This window comes from Orussus abietinus, unplaced genomic scaffold (assembly GCF_000612105.2).
Source record: "Orussus abietinus isolate OABI.00-Male unplaced genomic scaffold, Oabi_2.0 scaffold86, whole genome shotgun sequence".
Classification (NCBI taxonomy): Eukaryota; Metazoa; Arthropoda; class Insecta; order Hymenoptera; family Orussidae; genus Orussus; species Orussus abietinus.
Window position 1 is genome coordinate 128,592 of NW_019394257.1, and position 22,199 is coordinate 150,790.

General features: G+C 47.5%; 2 protein-coding genes across 3 annotated transcripts; one reads left to right on the forward strand and one right to left on the reverse strand.

The window, feature by feature from the left end:
• Window positions 1-246: 246 nt before the first annotated feature.
• On the reverse strand, window positions 247-10,759 carry LOC105694915 (allatostatin-A receptor). 2 transcript variants are annotated; one of them, XM_012416057.2, is made up of 5 exons: window positions 9,458-10,759; window positions 5,902-6,031; window positions 5,512-5,793; window positions 4,459-4,707; window positions 247-326 (listed from the first exon to the last, which is right to left on the reverse strand). In XM_012416057.2, exons 1-4 carry the CDS (start codon window positions 9,859-9,861, stop codon window positions 4,459-4,461), a joined length of 1,065 nt encoding a protein of 354 aa, XP_012271480.1. In that variant the 5' UTR covers window positions 9,862-10,759; the 3' UTR covers window positions 247-326. The 2 variants fall into 2 exon arrangements, with proteins under 2 accessions (XP_012271480.1, XP_023290184.1); XM_023434416.1 differs by having other exon boundaries at window positions 5,512-6,031.
• Window positions 10,760-12,541: 1,782 nt separating this feature from the next.
• LOC105695159 (protein FAM49B) lies at window positions 12,542-22,180 on the forward strand. Its single transcript, XM_012416496.2, has 8 exons — window positions 12,542-12,713; window positions 12,873-12,934; window positions 18,849-18,989; window positions 19,097-19,321; window positions 19,618-19,952; window positions 20,030-20,109; window positions 20,197-20,323; window positions 20,403-22,180. The coding sequence occupies exons 3-8, from the start codon at window positions 18,905-18,907 to the stop codon at window positions 20,538-20,540; spliced, it is 990 nt and encodes a 329-aa protein (XP_012271919.1). The 5' UTR covers window positions 12,542-12,713; window positions 12,873-12,934; window positions 18,849-18,904; the 3' UTR covers window positions 20,541-22,180.
• Window positions 22,181-22,199: the final 19 nt, after the last annotated feature.

Consider the following 22,199-nt stretch of genomic DNA (forward strand, 5'->3'; position numbering starts at 1 on the left):
CTTGAGTGATTGACTTTAGAGGTTTTGAAGATTTAACTTACATTTTGGATTGAGAGTCTAGTCGAAATTGAAGTTTCTAAGCATTTTTTCATACATTTTGGAAAAATCGAATTTTCGGTCCACGTGATAACAACGCCTGATAACGACGCCTTCGCTTAAACGCGGTCTACTTTCGTTTTTTAATTGTCTAAGCACGATGTACGGGGAATATTTTCCAATTAGGGATTTTTTAACGATTGTGATGTGATAACGCCTGATAACGATTAGGGTTCCACCGCACCACGTCTGGTTAATTTTTCGTTTTTTCTTTTTGGCCCCGGCATCGCCTGCAACAGAAAAAGAGACACGTCGTTAAATCTCTCGTTCGATTTTTCGAATTTAGGGTAGAAGGAAATATGGCGCGACGCGTATTGAGGCCATTTCCGAAATTTCGATTCCAGATCGAGTTGATGGGTTCGGCCTCTCGTTTCGAGATAGATATGTCTCGAATGATAAGCCGAGATTTGATTGGCTCGTCCATGGGAGGTGAGTACCACTTCAGGGGGGAATCCTTTTTTGGGGGAAGGAGGCCTCTTCAGGGAAGAATCATTTCTTCCGGGGTGAATCACCTTTTCGGGGAGACTATTTTTTCTTAGGAAGGACCTTTTCTTTGGGAGGGACCTCTTTGATAGGATTTTTCCTCCAGGTGAGCCCATCTCGCCAGGGGGATCTTTCTCTTTGGGAAAGGCCTTCTCTTTGGAAGAATCTGTTCTTCGGTGGGGACCACCTCTTCGACATCAATTAATTTCTTCGGTGACTTCTTTTCAGAGGCACTTTTTTTATCTTCCTCAACATTCCAAATTCCCTCAAAATCATCCTCACCCTCAAAGATCCACTTTGCAATATTTCCCTGCCTCCCTGTTATTATCAGCAGTTATCAATGTAGTACAAACAACGTCATATCGTAACAGTCGCGGCATAGTTATCAACATAAACGCGATAAACAGGAATTTAACGAGGTCCTGAAAAACAGGGTGTAATGATTGCGCCGCGCAATAATTATTACCCAATCATTTCATCTGACCAAACAATCACTTGCCGATGTCTGCCATCCCATAGGCCCCATTATCGGATTTGTCGGCGAAATAAATTCCACCGGGGTGAAAATAAAATCAGTTCTCGTTTAATTCGAATAATTCCAGTCGGTTTATTCGATTAAATAGAATTATTTCAGGGCTCAGTTTAGAAAGGCGGAATTTTTTCAAGACACTCTGATATTGATTAATCGATAATTTTTAAATCCCGTTTTTTCTCTTCCCGGTGAATTTCTTACAAAATTTAATCAAATCAGATTCCATTTAATTCCAATAATTTCAATTGGTTTGCTTGATTAATCTAATTAATCCGGGGCTCGATTAAGAAAGATGCAATTTTTCCGGATCCCGTGGAATTAATTAATCGGCGACTTCCGGATCCCTCCCCTTTTTTTTTTCGCGGTCGATTTCTTCGGGGATAACTCCTTGGCGAATGGCGGAGGGTGGTCTTCTTCGGGGTTGGCATTCCCGTAATCCGCAATGTCGTAAAGTGTTTCAACGCCCCCGAGTCCTGAGGGGCAAATGGAAACCCGGCCTATAACAAGGTGGAGGGTGGAGGAAGGAAGGGAGGAAAGAAGGATGGCCAGAGAGGATGGTTTCGTCCTGCACGGCCTGGGAATACACACGGCACAGTTACCAGGATATCCGTTCCTAGGATTCCCTTCCCTGATCGCTCCAGATCGCTACTTGTCCTGGAAGCGCGAAAACGAATCCTGGAAAGGATTTCTTGCTACTTGGAAATTCCCCACAGCAAGACGCCACATTGGAATAAATAAGATAAATCGAAAAAGTGGGAAAAAAGATTGATTCGCAGGACATTTATGACAGTTACTTTGATTTTCATCTCACAATTGACAAGTCAGCCTAAATGATTTAAATGCAAAGCGAGGATTGTCAAGGATAAGTTTATGATCCTTTTTAATCACCGTCGATCAATCTGCATTAATTATCCGCGGTAACAAGTTCAAGGGAACATTTCCTAGGTTCGATTCGAGGATTTGTCATCGTCACGGGACACTAAATCAGCTCCAAGGAATTAAAATGGGAACGAGGATTTTTCAAGGATCAATGTTTCCCAACTTTTCATTCCGAGACCTCCTTTAATTGCCACCGATCGATCTCGATTAATTATGCGCGGAGACAAGGACAGGGAAAAATTCCTCACGATCGATCCGAGGATTTGTCATAGTCCCAGGACATTCAGTCAACTCCGGGGAATTAAATGGAAACGAGCAAAATGGAAACGCCAGGAGGGAAACTTCGACTCGCAGGGGTGGATTTTCGCCGTCACGCGATTCGGAGTAAACGTCGACGTAGATTTCCGACTTTGGGGCTCCGTGTCACCATTTAGCAAGGCAACTTTTCGGGCTCCGGATAAATCCTCTTGCCGAGGGAAAACCGCGAAAGGGACCTCCCTCCCCGAATCCTGGGAAAGAGCATTCGCCTCGAATTACGCCGCAAGTTGGCAGGAAGTGCGTGATTTAATGCGGCGTCAGGATGGGATCCTGCTCTCCAGGATCGGCTTGTACCTTCCTGGCTTTCCGCGATGTTCCTCCGATTTCCCACGGTTTTCCACGATTTTCTACGAGTCGCCTCGGTTTCCTACGACTTTCCACGATTTTCCACGATTTTCCTCGAATTTCCGGAGATCCGGACTGCCGTCAGAGTCCTCGTGGGAACCATGTCCTGCTCGTCCTGATTTATTCGACGCTCAAAGGACCCCTTGGTGTCCTCGGAAGGATCTCTTCGTCCCTCCACAGCCCGATTTTTCACGATTTTTCTTAACGAAATTAAAGAATCAAACAATAGTCGTACCTTGGGGTATAAAATAAGAGAACACTGTTGAAATTAGACATTTTATGTTTATGGCATACAGAGTAGGATTAAATGGAGTATTTGACGTGGCGATTTTAATTACAATGTCGGGAAATTTGAAAGTGTTATGACTTTAGTTTACAAAGTTGGACGAAAATTGCAAATTTGACGTGACGGCCTGAATTATTCCGCAACTTTTGCTAATTCATGAAGCGAGTATCATGCCGTTTTATCGGACATTGTTTAAACCAACTTGTAAAGTTAACCTACATTTAATCCGATCATAATATTTCCTGAAATAATATTAAATATTTACGAAAATATTTTTAAGATGGTTCAGGTAGAAGTTTTCAGTCCCCTTATTTTATTTTCATTTTTTTTTTCCCTCGATCGAGGCAGAATTTTCACGCCACTTGTCGGGTCTTCGAAGACCCTGAAGAGGATCCTCTCGAATCCGGGAACATCCTGCACGACTGCTCCTCGAATCTAATCACTGCCAACGATATCAATCGATATCAAGGATGCTCTGGGAAAATCTCGAGCGTTTTTCCCGGCTCGTCGGGCGGCCGGAAAATTCGGCGGTGCTTTTCGCAGCAATCTCTGAGCAGAGGTCCTTCGGGAAACCCGACCCACGAAAAATCGCGTTTCCCGGAGATGGAAATTTTCCGAGGGCGCATCCTCGAGAACATCCGACGCACTCGTCGCCAGGGAAATCCGCCGACGAGGTTTTCCTGATTACGTCGTTTGACCGGGTCCGACTTTCCTAGGAACTTCATTTTCCGCGATATTGCACCCAAGGTGACCGCTTCCTGGTCTGAGAGCCTGGATTTTTCCCTGGAAACCGATTTTGCAGACCTTTTCCTAGATTTTTCCTGGAGTTTCTGTTTTTCCAGGATTTTTCCCGGGGAATCTCTTTCGCGGATTTCGCCCCGACGCCCTTCCCTGAATTTGTCCTTCGTAGCTTTTGTTCGATTGATCCCTGGAAACCTTTTGATCAGACATGGCTAAAAAGCCTTGATCAACGGGGCAGACGTCATCTTCCTTCCGCAATTTCCGAAAGGGTGGGATATCTCTTCCTCTCCTTTGCGTCTGAACTTTGCGAAGGACATCAGACATGGCTGAGAAGGCTCGATCGATGGAACGGCATCGGGAAAGCGGTCACGTAGGTGGTCCTACACAAGGGCCAATTTGCAGGGCCGTCCTGTCGCGAAAGGATATTTGTCACGATGCCTGACACCACCAGAGGATGGACTCCCTCTCGGGAGGACGAGCTGGAGAAGGGCGCAAACCCTTCCGAGAGGGGATTTTCCCGAAAAGGAGTGCACCAGTTCCAGGATCCGAGTCTAAAGAACCAGCAAAAGCTTCATCAAGGACAGCATTCACATTTTGGTCCTTGAATGAGAAACTTGAAGAACGCCAGTCCTGCAGGACCTCCGCCCGTGACATCTTATTTCTTCAGGAAAAACGGAGCACCCGTTCCAGGACCTTAATCCCGGGAAAGGGTGTCCATATTTTTCTCCCTGGGTACCAAAGTTTAAGGATATCCTTTTCTCAAAGGACGTGTACTCACCTAGATGATGTCTCCCGTGCTGGCAGCTCTCGTCGTCCTGGTCGCAGGACCCAGACGATGGTGGGGGTCCTGTCGAGGTCTGCAGTAGATGATCTTCCGGAAGGCCTTCCGGAAGTTGTCGCTGAGGAAGGCGTAGAGAATCGGGTTGACGCAGCTGTTGGCGTAGGCCAGGACATGACTCGCGATCTGGATCGTCACCGCAGTCGACGACATCGGGTAGAGGTCCAAAGACTTTATCACCAGGATCATCTAAAACATCCTTCCTTTGGAAGTACGATGCAAAAGCGCGGCCGCGTCCCGAAAATTCGTCAGGATTTCGGGAAAATCCCGAAAAACTCGCCCACTCCCACGAAGAGGGTTTCCAGATTTTTATTTCATTTTGTAAGTACGTCCATTGCTCGCGAAAATTCGGCCATATTCAGAATGTACCTCCACCCGGGATTTAAAACTTGTCCGAATTTCCGGAATATCTGTTTTCCCTCAAAATTTGACCACGTCCTGAACATACGACAATCTAAAAATTCGCCCACATCCCAAAATTACCTCTAGACCCCAGAAACCTACATCGAAAATTCATTCACGTCCCAAACATTTATCGACGTCCTCAAAACTCGTCCACGTCCCAAACATGTATCGACATCCCAAAAATTCGACCACGTGTCAAAAATAAATTGACATCCTGAAAATCGTCCAGGTCCCAAAACTCGCCTCGCATCCTTGCAAAACATGGTCCCCTCACATGAATGGGACATCAGCTGATCGCAAAGACCCCAACTACGATGAGAACCATCCTGGCTCCCTTTTCTTAAAAATTCGTCCACGTCCAAAAATCAACCTCGCATCCTTGCAAAACATAGTCCCCTTACCTGAATGGGACATCAGCTGATCGCAAAGACCCCAACTACGATGAGGACCATCCTGGTTCCCTTTTCTTAAAAATTCGCCCACGTCCCAAAACCAACGACGATGAGGACCATCCTGGTTCCCCTTTCTTAAAAATTCGTCCACGTCCAAAAATCAACCTCGCATCCTTTCAAAACATGGTCCCCTCACCTGAATGGGACACCAGCTGATCGCGAAGACCCCAACGACGATGAGGACCATCCTGGTGACTCTCCTTTTTCCCCTCCTGCTCTCCGCGCTGACGTGGGCTCCTCTCCAGAGCCTCAGCAACATGCAGACGTAGAGACCACATATCAGGGTCAAAGGCACGATGTAGCTGCTGAGGAAGAAAGTCACCTGGAAGAGGGGCCAGTTGAACTGGGGCAGGACCCTGCAGGCTGTCGACGTCCTGGTGACCGTCGAGTTGTAAGGGTCCTGAAACGAGTCGAGCACCTGTGGGAATGCGAGGGAACCGCTCAAGGACACGGAACCAGGACTCGAGCCGATAGTTGCCGAAGGAGGAGTCCTTTGGGTCCTCTCCTTCGACCCGAAGGACCTCACCTCGCCGTGGATCACGAAGGCTGGGATGGAGGCTGTCAGGATGACTGCCCAGGCGATGCAGATCGCCAGGAAGGCGTGAGCTTCCGTTCGGACCGACATGGATGCTATCGGGTGCACCACTGCAAGGTACCTGGAAAGATATGGAAAATAAAGGTAAAGTTATGAAATATTAATACGGGACGGTGGATTAAATGGAAATTCATGAGCTTTGGGAAAATTGAACGACGAATTAAATGGAGAATTAATTCCTGGAGGGAGAAATTAAAGGACGAGGTGAATGGACATACTCTCGCGGAGGGACATTAAAAGGCTAATTGAACGCAAAGAAATTCACGAACAGGGCGCGAACGAAAGTAATGGATGCAGTTCAACGAATGTTCAGAAAATTAATATAGTATATGAAATAACGAATGACGGGAAAAAAAGTAAAATAACATATTCACGAGAGAAGAGAAGACGAAACGTTCCATGTAATGGAAACAAATTCACAAACAAAATGATAATGAATTCACGGATGCATTAAAAAGTGAATGGACGAATAAAATGAGAATAAAGTAGGAAATAAAGTGCAAATGTAATGAAAAATAATCGTCGCTCCCCCGAACGAGGCTCGCCACCGTTTTGTCCAAAATTGGGTGAAAATCATCCCTTAAATTTGTGTGCGGAAAAAATCGATGCACTTTAAGGCTCGATCATTTTATCCATAAAAGGAAGCTTTTCTCGCTTTTCCGCGATTTGTCTTGGCCTCTCGTCGTTCCCGTTCGACGGCCTGCTTTTTTTATCCAGTAACTGGGACGAAGGGAGGAAAATGGAAATAATTCGCCTCTCAGGCTGGGAATAACGTGAATAAAGCCTCGAATAGAGGCAAGAATAACGCTTTTTCGAGCGACTCTCTGACGGGGGATCGAGCCGTGCTTTTATTTTACTTTATTAAAGTTTAGCCCGCGGCCTCGTGTAGGTTTCATTTGGCAGACATAAGGGTTGCGAAGAGAAAGACCCGGCTTTGTGCTTTTCCCGATGTTCGCGAGCAAGTCTTTAACCAGAAGAGAAAAGAGAAAGACCAGGGGAACGAAAAAGAGAGAACCACGTGGGTGGGATATCCGGAGGTCGCACTCCAAATATCCCATGATATTCTTCCCACGGTAGCGAAACGGGAAAAAGAGCGAGCAGGTGGACTATCCCCTTTTTTCCTCATTTTCCTTTAAATTTCCCTACCGCCGTATATTACAAGCGCAACAGTTTCCTCCATTAAGGTGAAGTTGAAACCCGCCGAGAAATTTTATCGACGTCGATTACTCGAATCGACTCCTCCTTATGGGGCTGACAGAAAATCCCGCAGGGGTGAAAAGGACATCACGGATATGGGAAGACTGTCTTCGATGGTTTCCTTTTTTTTTTTTATATGTGGAAAGAGGGTCTGATGGAGAAAAGAATATTCGACGAAATATGTGCAGAATAAAGATGGCGGGGGAAAGGAAACTCCGGCATCTGGCAGGATGGCGAGGCGCCCTTTAAATCGCGTTAGACCGAGTCGTAAACTCGATCTCTCGATGCTCGAATTCGGCCTCGTAAATCGTCCTGCCATTTTGTCCGTAATATAAAATCGATCGGTCCCGGCGTCCTTTATCGCGACAATTTGGAGCTCCTCCAAACGAGAGTCGCGCCCATTCGTGTATCTCCTCTTCCGGGACTTCCTGGTCTTCCTGGTCTCACTTCCGGTTCCGAACATGGACGCGAGATGTGTGGACACCGACACACCGATCCGACCACGAAGACAATATAATTGAAAGTGAGAAAACAGGGTAATACCTTATCTTGCTCCGCCTCTCTTGACCATGATGCCAGAAAAATATCAAGAGAGGCACCGACCAATTTGGCAATATTAATTGGTGCAATATCAGTAAACTCATATCTCTCCAAGGTGTACATTGTGCCAATGTACTCAATGTACGAGGTTAAAATTAAAACTCTTACGCGGAAAAAATCACGCATTAAATCAATGCTCATATACATATGTGTAACTGCGTGGGAAATAGAAATAGAAATTTTACGTCCATGTAATGTATACGTTACGTCTTACAAAGATATATGGGACGGTCACATTGTTCTGACATAAATGTTTTGTGGATGCACATTGTATATCGTTTATTTCGTACTTTATCCTGTGGCATCTCGCCTTGCTGAAACGACACTTTCATTTTTTATTCGGATCTTGGTTCGGTTATCGGGGGAAAAAAAAATATCGAAGAGAGTTTTTCCTCGACATATCGCTTCCCTAACCTGCGATGTATTTTTTGACAGAAAGTTTACGACTTGCCCCAGGTCATATCTGTCGTCGCGCCTCGTAATTCTGCACCATCTGCGTGATTTTTTACGAGTGGCATGCGTAGATACGCAATCCATCCGCATTTGCATTTGGTATTTTATCGTGTAGTGCCTCATTCTGTCGGGCATCTCTATGAGGATCACAGTCCGGTTGTCAAGTTAAAATTAGAGGATGGGATTAAAGCTTTAAAGCTTTAAAGCTTGCACAGGCGTGTAATTTTTTGCGAAAGCACTTTCAGATAGAAATACGAATTTCATCGGTATACGTATTTGTTAGCTTATCGCGTGACGTTTAATCCTGACAGCGCATCATTACTTAGATCCAAACTCCCTTATCAACAAAAAATTGGTATAAATTAAAGCTTCAAGACTGCGCCAAACTTTGACGTTTCATGAGGGAGCCTTATATGTAAGAGTGTATTTAACTGAGGTATACATTAAATAAATTATCGAGTAGTCTCATTGGTCTTGGAGGGGCATCTTTACGCTTATCTCGGAGGGGTTATCGGGACGAAATTTGTGAGAAAAATTTAGGGATGGACCCCAATATTTCCCCCCTCTTAACCTATATCCTGGCAGGAAGCAAAGGACTTTACGACTTGCACCGAACCGCATCTGTCGCCGAGGACGCTCCCCCACGAGCTGCGTGATTTCTTATGCGTGAGATGCGTAGGGGCGTATTTTACCCGCGTAAACCTTTTACGAGGCTCGGTGCGGGGGTTACGAGGGGCGCGGACTTGGCTCGCGTCCTCGGGATCGTAAATCGGGGACCCGGGTCCCGGTTACGAGTCCCGGGGATCCCGGGGATCCTCCCCGCGAGTCGGCAGCTCGGAGAGCACGGGATGATCCACCCTAGCGATTCCGGGCCCGTTTCACCAGGGTGGTCCGGAATGAGATCAGCCAGTTCATGACGATCGGCGACGAGTAGGAAGCTAAGGTGAGACCAAGGCAGGATCCGCCTGTCCAGGATCATCCACAGGAAGAAGGAAGCGGACTTCAAGGCAACCCCATCCAGACTTATGATTGACATATTGATAAATCGGATCTTCATCGATCTACACCGAACCACAGAAACGCACATTTGGAACAAGCCAAGCAGACCTCCCTAGGCTCATCAGTCCTGACTTATTGTTAAATCCGATCTTAAGAGGAAGACAGGACCCAGCCATCTACTCCCATCAACACCAAAGCACGGAAACGCCCATTCAGGAGAAGTGAAACCAAGACCCACCTGTCCAGGCTCATCAGCACCAAGGTGTACACACTGGCGCATGCGGTGACGATGATGAGGTACTGCACGCACTTGCACCAGATATTGCCGAACGGCCAGAACGGCATAACGTAGTCGGTCGCGGTAAATGGCACGCAGAATATGACGAAGAGCAGGTCGGCAATCGCGAGATTAATTATCAGGAGGTTTGTGGTGGATCGCATGTTAGGGTTCGCCGCGACTACGATCACCACGAGGAAGTTGCCGACGAGGCCTAGGAGGCCGATCACCCCGAAGAACACCGGCACCACCACAGAGACGATGTTCTGGAGCTGCTGATAGTCGAACGCATAGGCGTCCTCGTCCTTGCTGGTCCCGTTCCCTGTGCACGTGCTTAAATTCAGTCCGCTGCACGCCTCCTCCATGGTGCACCTCCTGGGGCTTGCTTCTCACCTCGAAGCGGTTTTCGCTCATTAAGGCTCCACAGCCAGGAAAAGCTTCGCCCTGAAGTCTGGCTCCTCTCGACCTGGATCCTCCTAGGACTCTAGGAAAGACAGTTTTCTGGGGGGTCTGAAGAAGTGGGGAACACTCTTCAAGGCCTTATTGCAGCCTCTAAAAATGTTCATTGTCTCGCTCCTCGGGCCTTGGATTTTGTAAATCGTCCGTAAAGATCTATCACTTTTCTTCGGTCTTCGAAGGGTGCTCTTCAAGGTCTGCTATTCTTCTTGGGATGCCGTTAAAAACTTTGGGGTATCCTTTGCGCCGTTTGTTTGTCCAAGGGATTCCTCGTTTCCGAGGGTCCGAAGACTGGAAAATATGCGTCCTGAAATCTTCTAGTTTTGTTCACTTCCCGCGACCCCGGCCACCGAGGCGGGACAAAGTCTTCCGGAGCTCTTCCTCAAGGGATGCTCTTCATGGCCTGGATGCGACCCATCTTCGTGGAGCACCCTAAAAGTGCTCATGAATATTTTATCGCGCGCGAGCTCGCGTCTCTGGCAGCGGTTGGGACGCCTTTTTGCCTCGTATCCTTGTTTCGACTTCACCGGGACGTCTCCGAGAAGTGTGACCTCGCCTATCCCTCGGGAAAGGGGGGACCAAATGTGTATCGTTCCTCCAATGTATCATCAATTCACGGCTGCACCCCTTCGTCCTCAAGACGTTCTTCTACTTCTTCGAAACTTATCTTCCATTGCACTTATTCCCAAACTTCACCAACTTTTGTAAAACTACCTACGGTATCGTATTTAAGCTACCTAGTTTTTTATTTTTAATTCCTATCTAAGTCGATTAACAAATCGATTTATTTCCCGGAGATTCAGAAGTCCTTAATATTCAGGATGTTCATCCATCAGGTCCCTTATCAGGCATTTAATGAAAATTAGCACGCTTTGCATATCTCTATTTATTAAGAGTTACAATTTACGGTTTCCTCGCGACACTACAAGTATTCCTCGCCTCTTCTTTCCAATTTCCACGGCTCTCCTCCCGGTCCATCTCGTCTGGGAAGGTAAACCAAGAAACAATAGGGTAAACCTACAAGAAAGAAAATAAAACCAGAACGTGGAACAAAAAAGTCACAGCTGAAAAAAAGGAATAAAACTATAAGAATGAAGATTCCCCTCGTAAATTTGCATTGCACCTCGCCGCAGCTCCTTCGAAAAAAAGATACTCACCTGTGAGATGAGAAATTAAAATTTATTGAGAAATCATAAAAAGAATGTTTTTTTTTTTTTTTATAAGATTGTAAAATGGTTTTTTCAGAGAGGATGAACGGGAAGAGTTCGGTTTACCAGGGATGCTGCGAGTCACTCGATTTTAGAGATCTCCGGGCGCGGATTCGCCCGCCCGTTTCGCGGCGATCGCGAGTCCGGAACCGGCGGCGGTTGCGACGCGACTGCGAATCCGCCGGCTGCGGGTTCGAGCTTCAAGTCCATGCGCGCCACGCGGCAGCCAATGGGAGCGCGCGCCGGCGAACCAATAGGCACCGCCCACGGCGCGCCGGTAACCGAGCTCGCGGAGAGAGCGACTTACCCCGCAGTCGGCAACGAGGTGCCGTGGAGGGAGGTCGGAGGTAAGGTAAGTCCCCTGTATCCTACATAAGGTAACATCCATATAGGGTAAACCAGGTCGCTAGAAAACGACGGGTAGGCAATTAGAGTTTGATTTAACCATTGGCGACTAGCGCCATTTATATCCAGTATCCATTAGGAAACTGGTATCTCGAATTCAAATTTTCGCGGTCGACGCGCGTCGGTTGGTACGGCAGTTACTGGAACTACCGAGGTGGGAAGAGAGTCTCCCCTTCGGGGCATCGAATTCGTGCGTCATTTTCCACCTTTCTCGACCGAGCGACCGGACGTTTCCTTCTTGAATTTTGAGCGAGTCATTGCCCCTAGAAACGCTGACACGATTGGCACAAGGCCGCCGGTTTCGGTATCGCTAGCTCATGCCGGATAATCGTGCGCTTAGTCAGCGCGCTCGTTATTTCTCCGACAAGTAGGTATTGTGCGCACCTGCTCCCCGGGCTCGTTCAATCGAAATCTTCCCAGAGAGGCTTATACGAGTTTCCCTTGGATCAATACCCCGCATATCTCGTTGTTGATTAATTTCAAGGTGCATTATTATCCGGTTTAATACCATGTAATGCCACACCGGCGTGCTAATTGCGAGAAACTCGGTGTAAAATAGCTCGTGTAAACGTCCTCATTTAAACACCGTACCTAACACCGATTTTACAAGCACCGATGTTTTAACTACAGGTGTTAATCGTATTAATACCTTACTCCGTTCTTATCGGTAATACTGACGTAAAACTCAATTTACACGACGCTTAACACTTATAAATAGGAACGACTTCTTAATGCCAGACTTATTAATTCGATATTTATAAGTATGGCTTTTAAGGTGCCGGTATAAACGTTTGTTTTGCACTCATGATCTTGTTTCTTTCTACCTACGCTTATACCGGAGACCGCACCTGCTTGACGGTCGGTGAGGGAATGAGCGTGGAGGGGATGGGCTCTCGGTGGATGGGGGCTTCCCCCACCACCTGCCCGCCCGGTCACGTGATTGGTCGCCGCGGGCGAGCTCTAACAGCGAGAGAGCGCACCTCGTCAGTTGCGCACGCGGCTTGGCCCGAGCAACATCTGCTCGAGCGAACCGGAAGTCGAGTCAGGGGACCTCCGCGCACTTCCGACGACGCCGTAGCGAACTTCCGGGAGTTCCGTCCATCCTCGTCCCGATTACGAGGAGGAGTCGCGAGCGACAAACACCGAAAGTGGGTGAAAGGAGAAAGGGAGAAAAACAATCGCGTTTACCGGTGGAGTTGTTATCGGCCGTGCCGGATTCGTCGATAACGCGTTATCAGTGCCGGCCGATAACGCGCCTCTTTTCTGCCAGGCGATAATAACCGTTAATCCTAATAACTGTCGTTTAGCTGCTCTTCGTCTTCCCGGGGAAACGGCGGACATGTCGGCGCTTATCTTCTCCCTCGTAACGGTAATTATTATCTCTAATTCGTATGCGTAAACTTAATTGATATTACTTTAAGGAAAAGATGGAATAACAACCGGGAGTGGGGGCTTATCGCCGTTGCGGTTTTTGGATAACGAAGCCGCGTTTGCATGAAATCTCGGGAACGGAGATATAAGCCTTCCTGGCACTTGTTATTTAATTACCGCTTTATTGTCCGCTGCTACGCGTAATTACTACTCGGAACGGGTAATTAGTAATTGCGGACTCTATTAATTAGGTCTTATTAAGAGCTAGACCGGTTATCAATCCTGGCTGAAATGATAACGCCCTACTCTCGCTGACCTTGAAATCCGTTACACGCTTGTGTATGCGTTTCCGTTTCCCTGTTTCCGCTTATGGCCTTTATGTTATTCCCTTATATGTCGTTCGATTATATATCCGCGATTACGTTCACACTGTGACGCGTTTATGTTTTTTATATTCAGGTTTATGCACCATTATCTATACGTTTTCGCGGTTGCGTTAATACTTTTAGGTTAACGCATTTTTAATCGTTAACGCACATTTGTACAGGAATGGTTTTTTTTTAAATTACGTTTAACGAATTTACGGTAATTTCACGTTATCGCCTCTTTACGGTTACGTTAAACGTATTTATATCTCTGGGTTTACATGGTGCGGTTCTTTTGGAGCCCAACGCGCGATATAAACGGCCGCAGCGGAAAAGGGACGCGCGTTAACTCGGACGTTAATCGGAACGCGGCCGTTAATCCGTCCTGCGTTGAATCGACGTCCGGGTCGCCCCGCGGCGGAAATTGGAAGGTTAGGAGCCCTTAAGGGGATATTTTATATATTCTGTATATTGTATATATATATAAAGGGTCATTCTTTATATATATGCAATATATAGAATTTTTTATATATCACACTTTCATATCGCCTTAAGGCCGCTCCACCCTGGCCTTTTCAACGGCGTTTCCATTGCGTGCGTCGAGCGTGGAGTAAAAAGTGGACAGTGTGGCAATTATGCAAACTGACGGAGGCGGGAAATGGAGACGAGGATCCGAGGTCAAGAGCATATTATCCGCGACCTGGATAATCAAGTCGCGAAGTGGAAGAGCCCTAACCTCAACACTTTTCACGGCATTCTATCCGGGACTCGGAACTGCGTTGAAAAGTGATGCATGTCGACTCGGATTGCAGGCTGAGCGTGTGCAACATTTTTCGATCGGTTGAATATGTCGCGGAAGAATTTTCCGAGCTGAAAAAAAAGATTTTGTGCAAGATTTTTCGTGAGAAGCTAAAAGTTTCTCCTGGGCATTTGAAGACAGGGAAGAGACGCTAAAGGTTGACAGGAAAACTGTAATTACGCGGACAGACGGAAACTGGAGCCAATTGCAGTTCATCGGGTCCGATTCATCTGCAGAGACATGGACCGAAGTTGCGACTTTTTACATGATGGATTCACGGAAATAGAGTGGGACTCATTGCCGAAGACATTGCTACGTGGGAACCTCCCGGACCGCAACATTGTCTACGTTTCCCCTGCGCAGTTGTAACTGAGAATTCATCTGCAGAAACGCGGATCGATGTTACACCTACTCCATAATGGATTCCCTGAAATAGAATGAAATTCATTGCTACATGGGAACTCCCGGGCCGCAACATTTTCAACATTTTCCCCGTTCGGTCATAACCAAGTTATGCGAGCCCGACACGAGGGAAAGGCGAGCCGGGAGGGCCTCCTCCGAGTTCCTCTCCCTTTCTGGCCTCTGCCATGCAGAACGAGGAGGGAGACCGCGACCCATAATTTCCAGGGGACCTCCTAAAAATACCGAGTACAGACGCCGAACTGACCCGCAATTTTCAGGAGAATCCATTGGAGTCCTAAGCGCCGTCCCATTTTGTGGACACCCTAAAACACTCGGGGAGAGACCTACCAGGATGACCCACGGTCAACTTTGAGCTCCTGACCCGACCCATAATTCGCAAGGGTCTGCAAAAGTTCAGCTAGATTCACCGCAATTTTGTGAAGGCCCCCGAAAAGCTGAAAAAGTTGGAGTTAAAGGACCTGACTCCTCACTTTGGGCGCCCTGGTGTCTGCGAACAGGGGGAGTCCCCTCGGTGTGGGAGACAGGACGGAGCCGCTGCAGGATGTCCCCACGTTTTTCTAAGGGGCACCGACGTCTCATCGCCCTATCAGGGATTGAACGTGACGTCGATAACGCTGGCCCGTTTAGGCTGCGCCCCAAAAAAGAGATGCCCAGTTTGGTCACCATAGGAAGGTCGACCCCTCGGCATGACACACTGCTGAGCCGCTGCAGGATGCCTCCACGTTCCTCGGAGGTGCCCTGACGTCCATCGTCCTTACGATCAGATCGAGCGTGACATCGACGACGTCCACCAGTTTAGTCTCCCCAAAAAAAGGGGTGCCCAGTTTGAATGCCCCACCGTGGGAGACAACGAGGTGAGCCTCTGCAGGGTGCCCCCACGTTCCTCGAAGGTGCCCTGACGTCCATCGTCCTTACGATCAGACCGAGCGTGACATCGACGACGTCCACCAGTTTAGTCTCCCCAAAAAAAGGGGTGCCCAGTTTGAATGCCCCACCGTGGGAGACAACGAGGTGAGCTGCAGGATGCCCCCACGTTCCTCGGAGGGGCCACGACGTGCCACCACCCTATCAGGAATGACGTCGACGGCGATTAGGTTCCCCTTCGATGGGACGTCAGGCGTCCCCACAGGGGCATTTGGCCTTCGACGACGTCCCTGGCGTCCCCGTCGTCGACGGGTGAGACCAGGTGCGACCGGGTTCCCGATACCCCTGCTACCACCAGGAGGTCCCTGCACGCTGTCCTGACCGTTCAATTGATCATACGGAATTGGCGCACAAAAAGGCCCGAATGGGGCCTCCGTTATCGACGCCCACGATTTCCGACGATTATCCAATCGCCTGGACGAGGTGCGAGGATCTGCTCCGCTTTGAGCATCTGGCATGCTCAGAGCATCTGGCGTACATTCGCTCCAGTTTTATTGGGGAATCGTGCGTGGTGATATGACCCAGTCCTGTTATCGCGAGTTATCGGTCGACGCCTAGTTGCCGATCGTTTGGGCGATGGGGAGAATCTGGGATACCCTCCTTCCTCAATCACGCGGTTTGAAACGTCACTATTTTTTTTTTCTTTTTTTTTTATCCTGAAGCTATTTGAAATAAACCTGTATTTATAAAACTTATATATGGTAGAGCTTGTTGGGGAGTTGGACTTCAAATAGCTATCCTAGGGTATTGAACGTGATTTATTAGGATATTATTGGGGATGATCCGTCAAGGTGATATGTGCAAGATAAGTGCGAGGATCCACCCAACTGCAAACATTTGGGTTAGGCCACAATTCGCTCCGCTTTATGGGGTAACTAGAACTTCAGAGAGAGAACCTAACGACCCGCAACAAGACTCGTTATCGCATGATCGAACCTGATTAATGAGCGCCAAGTCAAGGAAGATGGGTCAGTTATGTGGAGAATTAGTACAAGGATCCCGATAATAGGGGACACCTATGATCGATCGAGGCTTATCGCCCAACTCCAAGACCAAATACAAACACCCTCCACCGTCAAGCTACAAGCACCTGACATCGATTTACATCAACCTAATTCCTTATTTCCGTATCTGGCGCGAAACTCTACCTTGGTTCTTAATCAAAGTCAACCGGACCACTCTTATCAACTCCACCTTATAATTCCCCGACCTTATCACTCAACTCCAGGTGAAATCAAGTAAAAACACCTGACATCGACTTGCATCAACCTAATTCCCTATTTACGTATCTGGCGCGAAACTCTACCTTGGTTCTTAATCAAAGTCAACCGGACCACTCTTATCAACTCCACCTTATAGTTCCCCGACCTTATCACTCAACTCGAGGTGAAATGAAATAAAAAAAACCCCACCATAAGAATCCTGCACCCATGGCCGCGACTCTTATTCCCGTCTTATCGACGTCGATCGAGGCTTATCGCTCGTTTAGGCGGACAATGAGAGTCTTGCTTGGAGGTGCAGTCGGTTGAGTCAACTCCACTCTCGGCAGTGCCGTACCTCCTACGGGCGCCTCCGTCGAGTCTAAGTTTACCCGGCTAAATTTACCCCGCGCGGATCCGCCGCGCGCCGGCGTCCGCATTGATTTTTCGCGCGGCCACCCGGCGCGACGCGCGTCCCGGCGCCGCCGTCCGTTTCCTCCGTTTCGACGGCTGCCAGGACCGGCGTCATGCCCTAGGCCGTGACTTCCTGGTGAGACCTTACCTTGATCCGCCCCCAGGTGTCTGTTCCACCCTTAACGACGCGCCGCGAGGGAATACCTTGTCCGTTTACATCGGCAGATTTACTCGGGACGGCTCGATAGCTCATTGTTTCCGTGTTTTTGACACATCTTAAGCGTGACTCAACTGTGAAGTGCGAGATGTCTCACGTGTTCGTTTTTATCAACATATCCTTATTGATGGGTTTTGCGTGGCGAGTGTTTTTTTCATGAAGCTGGAGGAGCTGTGAGAGATTTCGGGATTTTTGGGAAAGAGGAGTCATGGTACATCAACTGTGCCATTAATAGTGTTGATGACCACATCTTATTTTTAGGATGATTAAAAATATTTCGATGTATGTGTATATTGAGTGGCAGTCTTCGTCCATGCTTCATTGTTGACGTATTCTATACGGCTATTATTTTCCATGGTATCGGCCTAACTGTTGAAAATTCGTAGACTTGGATGTGTGACTTAATAGTGCCTCAACTGTGCCGTCCGCGTATTAATAAATCTTATTTCCTCTCTTTTAATAATTATGATTAACGGGGAGAGTCTCACGGGTTCAATGTAATCAGCTGTGCAGTCAGCGCGTGTCATTGTTGACATTGCTCGTGTTGCATCTGCCTCGTACAAAACTGGCCTAACCGGGGAAAAATCTCATATTTCTCTGCACACCTGTTCCTCGGTTTACGCGGTACTTTATTATTATTTTTTTTTTTTTATGCGGTTCTCTTTATGCCCGGTAAAAACGATCCCCGCCGTTTACGCGGCGGTTTTTACGTGATCTCATTACACGGGAAGTATACTTCTCGGCGATACTCATTGCACTTATTACACCTCAGTAGATGAAGTTAACCCTTAACGAAACTGGTTACACCGTTCTAATCTGCCTCCACCCATTTACGGTATAAACGATAAGGATAGCGACTTAGAGCGAATTAAACCATAAAGAAGTAACCGTTCTGGCGAACTAAAATCATCTCAATAAAAGAAAAAAGCCTTTTGTTATGTCATTCCAAAGATATCCAGGAATTGAAATATGCCATTTAAATGTACGGGGAAATTCGTAAATAATTGCAGAGGTTTCTAAAAAAAAAAATAAAAATAAAAATAAGGTCAAGATTGACCATCTTGGGAAGGTTCAAGGACGGGTTGAGAAGGGAAACACTTTTAGCAACGTCTTCCGAGGGAATCAAGGGGGATTGAAGCGCACACAATGTGGCGCTCTTCAAGTTGAGGAGCCCCGACAAAGAAGGCCTGTGATATCACGCACTCATGCGTGACCGGAATGCATAATCACCCTCTTACATCTCGCACGGGATCACTCGACCGAGAATGAAAGAAACGAGTTCCGTGAATTTGTCGCCTACCGGCCGGACTTATCCAGGAATCGTGTTTCGGCTCGTCGAGACAGTTGAAACTGGGTCGAGGGTTAATATTAAAAATTACACTTGAACGTCAAACTTCAATTCCTCTCGACTTCTCCGCGATGATATAAGCGCGCTCGCTTTTTTTTTTTTAATTTTTTTATTAATGCCAGGAATTGCCCTATGCACTTGAATAGGAAATTTCAATTCCCCTCGACCTGCTCGCTGTACAATGGCAAAAGCTTCTTCTGAACCCGTCCTTGAACTTTTCCAGGAGTACCAGGAGGTGTAGGGGAGGTCCAGGTGTCCAGGGAAGAGGGACGAGGTACCATGGGGAAGCTTTTAAGCTTGCTAGCTCGAGACGAGTCCACGTGTTGCACCCCGCAAAAGTATGACGTCTTCCTGGACTTTGAGAGTGAGTATGGGCCACGAAGAAGGGCAGAAGGGAGCGGGAAAAATTGCATGACGTCGTTAGAGCGAAAATCACGGAGGTGGAATGACGTTTCCTGGGCGAATTTTCAGACGCCCAGCCCTCTGACATCGAGAGGGAGACTTTCGAGGCCGTGCAGAGGGTGCTGAAGAACTCCGAGTCCATCCTGGAAGAGATCCAGTGCTACAAGGGGGCAGGGAAGGAAATAAGGGAGGCGATTTCCGCCCCCACGGAGGAGTGCCAGAGGAAAGCGTACTTGACGGTCGCCCCTCTCGTTGCGAAGCTGAAGAGGTTCTACGAGTTTTCCCTGGAGCTCGGTAACTCGCCACGAAATCTGCATAATTTTCCACCTGTAGAGAGGCCTCGTTGATCTGAACCATCCGAGCTTTAAGATCCAAGTCCTTGACCATTTAAACTAGTAATTTTAACAAACCTTGCCGACCCTGCAGAGAAGCTGGTCTTCACGATCCTAGATCCGGATGTGCTTCTCATAGTTATTTAATTTTAACAATCGTTAACGAGTTTGGAGAGAGGATGGTTCCCCGGATGTTTCATCGACAGGGCTTCTTATTATTTAAACCGCAAATTTTAAAAATTTTTATCATCCTTGCAGAGAGGGTAGTCCCTAAGATCCTGGGCCAGCTGTGCTCCGGGAACTTATCCCCAACCCAACACCTGGAGACCCAGCAAGCCCTCGTCAAGCAACTGGCAGAGATCCTGGAGTTCGTCCTGAAGTTCGACGAGCACAAGATGAAGACCCCCGCCATCCAGAACGACTTCAGCTACTACAGGAGGACCCTGATGAGGGCCTCGCTCTCCAGACAGGACAGTGCCCAGAAGGACCTCGTCGTGGGCAACGAGTTGGCGAACAGGATGTCCTTGTTCTACGCCCACGCGACGCCGATGTTGCGAGTGTTGAGCCACGCGACGACAACTTTCTTGATGGACGTCAGTGGGATATCCATCTCTTCCCAAGTTTCCCCATTGCCTCACCCGATAGTCACTGACCGCTCTCTTCATTCCAGAACGAGGACATCCCGAGGGAGAACATCACGGAAACGCTGGGCACCATGGCGAAGGTCTGCCTCAGGATGCTGGAGAACCCGTAAGTGACCCCGAAGAGACGTGGAGTTAATTTGTAGAAAATATTCCTCCGCGATCTGGACCTTGAAGAGCCTCGTCTATCCAACAGGAACCTCTTGGCACAGTTCCAAAGGGAGGAGACCCAGCTCTTCGTCCTCAGGGTCATGGTGGGCCTCGTCATCCTTTACGATCATGTTCATCCCCAGGGTGCCTTCGTCAAGGGCTCCAATGTTGACGTAAGAAGTCGTTGAGAATTATACGAAATTTTAAGCTCAACGTTTAATCACATAACAGATATGCATTTTCCAAATCCAGGTGAAGGGTTGCGTGAAGCTCCTCAAGGATCAGCCTCCCTGCAAAAGCGAAGGGCTTTTGAACGCCTTGAGATACACCACGAAGCACTTCAACGAGGAGAACACCCCGAAGAACATAAAGAACCTGCTGACGACATGATTGCCGAAACAGCGAGGCTGTTGCATTAGAAGGTAGAGGGGAAGGCCCGAGATATTTTAGAGCTCTTCGAGCACCCTAAGAGGATGCCGAGGAGCGTCAAAAATCGATTCACTCCGGACTTCCTGGTGATCTCTCAAAGGGGGGTGCGACCGATACTGCCCTAATTGTTGTCGAATCGGAAAAAAATCACGCCCCGAATTTGGAATTGCAGGCTCGACGACTATTTCTCGAGCGACTATTATCATTTCTAGGACCGGATAATGTTAAGAACTCGGTTACGTTTCACGCGTACACGTGGCTTCGCGCATACGTATGCGAGTGTGTATTTGGCGCGAAACTCTACCGAGTTTTCCTGATAAGTAACTACCGTCGCTGCCACCTGGGACTTCAGTCCCCAGTAATCCCTGTCTCGATGTTAATTCCTCCGTTTACTAAATGATGCGCAATACAAGAAGGAAAGAAAAAAAAAAAACAGGAGGGGATTTTCGAAAACCAGACGTTTTCGAAAATCGCTGTTACGTCATATCAGCAGGGGAGTTTCTTGGAGAAGACTCTTTCTAGGGGGAATGTCGCAGGGAATTACATGAACAAAGAGAGAGAGAGGTTTAAACTACGTTGTGGCATTTATGCAGATTTTTAGCTCTTGTTTTTCTCTTTGTTATTAATGGATAAGTAATCGTAATGTGTAAAGAAAATCGATGCCGCTACTTGTCGGGCCCTTTTCACCCCTTTTATGTATTATTCGTGGGAAGGAGGGGGTGGAAATGGCTCGATTGGTTGACAAGAGGTGTTCAATTACTCCGTGTAGATTTACGCAATGTAGACCCCAAAGAGATACCCTTTTATTATTAATTAATACGCGAAATTTAAAAAATCTACTTATCGGTAGTCGGAAATTTCTATTGCGAACAAGAGAAACCAAAGAGGCACTTTATTGCGAATAAGAAGGCGTGCGCGAAAACGGCGGATATTATTATTGCTACTATTATTCTCGTGTAGACCCTTAGCGTATAGTGATTGCGATAGTTGCTCCGATTATTCCCTAGACAAGGAGCCGCAAAGGCTTTGATTTCTCTTGATTTCGCGGAGGGGACGGTTCTTCACTGGGAATTAAAAAGAAAGAAAAAAAAGATGGCGACCGTCGAGCAGGTCGAAGTATTATTGATTAATTATTGATGTAATCGTCGGAAGTGTTTCTGATAGTGTCCCTCGAGCGCACAAGACGTTGCCATTGGTCTCTAAACGAAGTGTACACTCTGCTGCTCTCTTCCAGTACAAACGGGATGGAAATCCCACTCGAAAAAGCATACAATAACGTTATATACTATAATGAAAGATATTATAACCGGCGCCTAGGGGAACGATCTTGCCGGCCACGCAATCCAAGCCGTACTTTGTTGCTGTGGTACAATGTTTAACTGTTACAATTAGGACTTAATTACCGGGGGAAGTACCTAACTGGTCGGCAAACCTTATCCTACGGCGACGACCTGTATATCATTACCGATTTTTACTCGTATTTACTTCCGGATCTGACGACTGTCCTCGGATTATTAAGGAATTGTATTAAAGGATGACGCGTTAAGGACGTACGGGAGAAGGAATTGTAATACTTGGAAATAAACTCGCCACTGATACGACGCGACTGTTTCCGTTGCG

Bases quoted from the DNA above. Each gene is read 5' to 3' on its own strand.
- LOC105695159 (XM_012416496.2), top strand. From the start codon at position 18,905: ATGGGGAAGCTTTTAAGCTTGCTAGCTCGAGACGAGTCCACGTGTTGC. The intron at 18,990-19,096 runs GTGAGTATGGGC...GCGAATTTTCAG, and splicing joins CGTCTTCCTGGACTTTGAGA to ACGCCCAGCCCTCTGACATC. The intron at 19,953-20,029 runs GTCAGTGGGATA...TCTTCATTCCAG, and splicing joins CGACAACTTTCTTGATGGAC to AACGAGGACATCCCGAGGGA.
- LOC105694915 (XM_023434416.1), bottom strand. From the start codon at position 9,861: ATGGAGGAGGCGTGCAGCGGACTGAATTTAAGCACGTGCACAGGGAAC. The intron at 6,032-9,457 runs GTGGGTCTTGGT...ATATCTTTCCAG, and splicing joins GTGCTGATGAGCCTGGACAG to GTACCTTGCAGTGGTGCACC. The intron at 4,708-5,511 runs GTGAGGGGACCA...AGGATGTTTTAG, and splicing joins TCAGCTGGTGTCCCATTCAG to ATGATCCTGGTGATAAAGTC.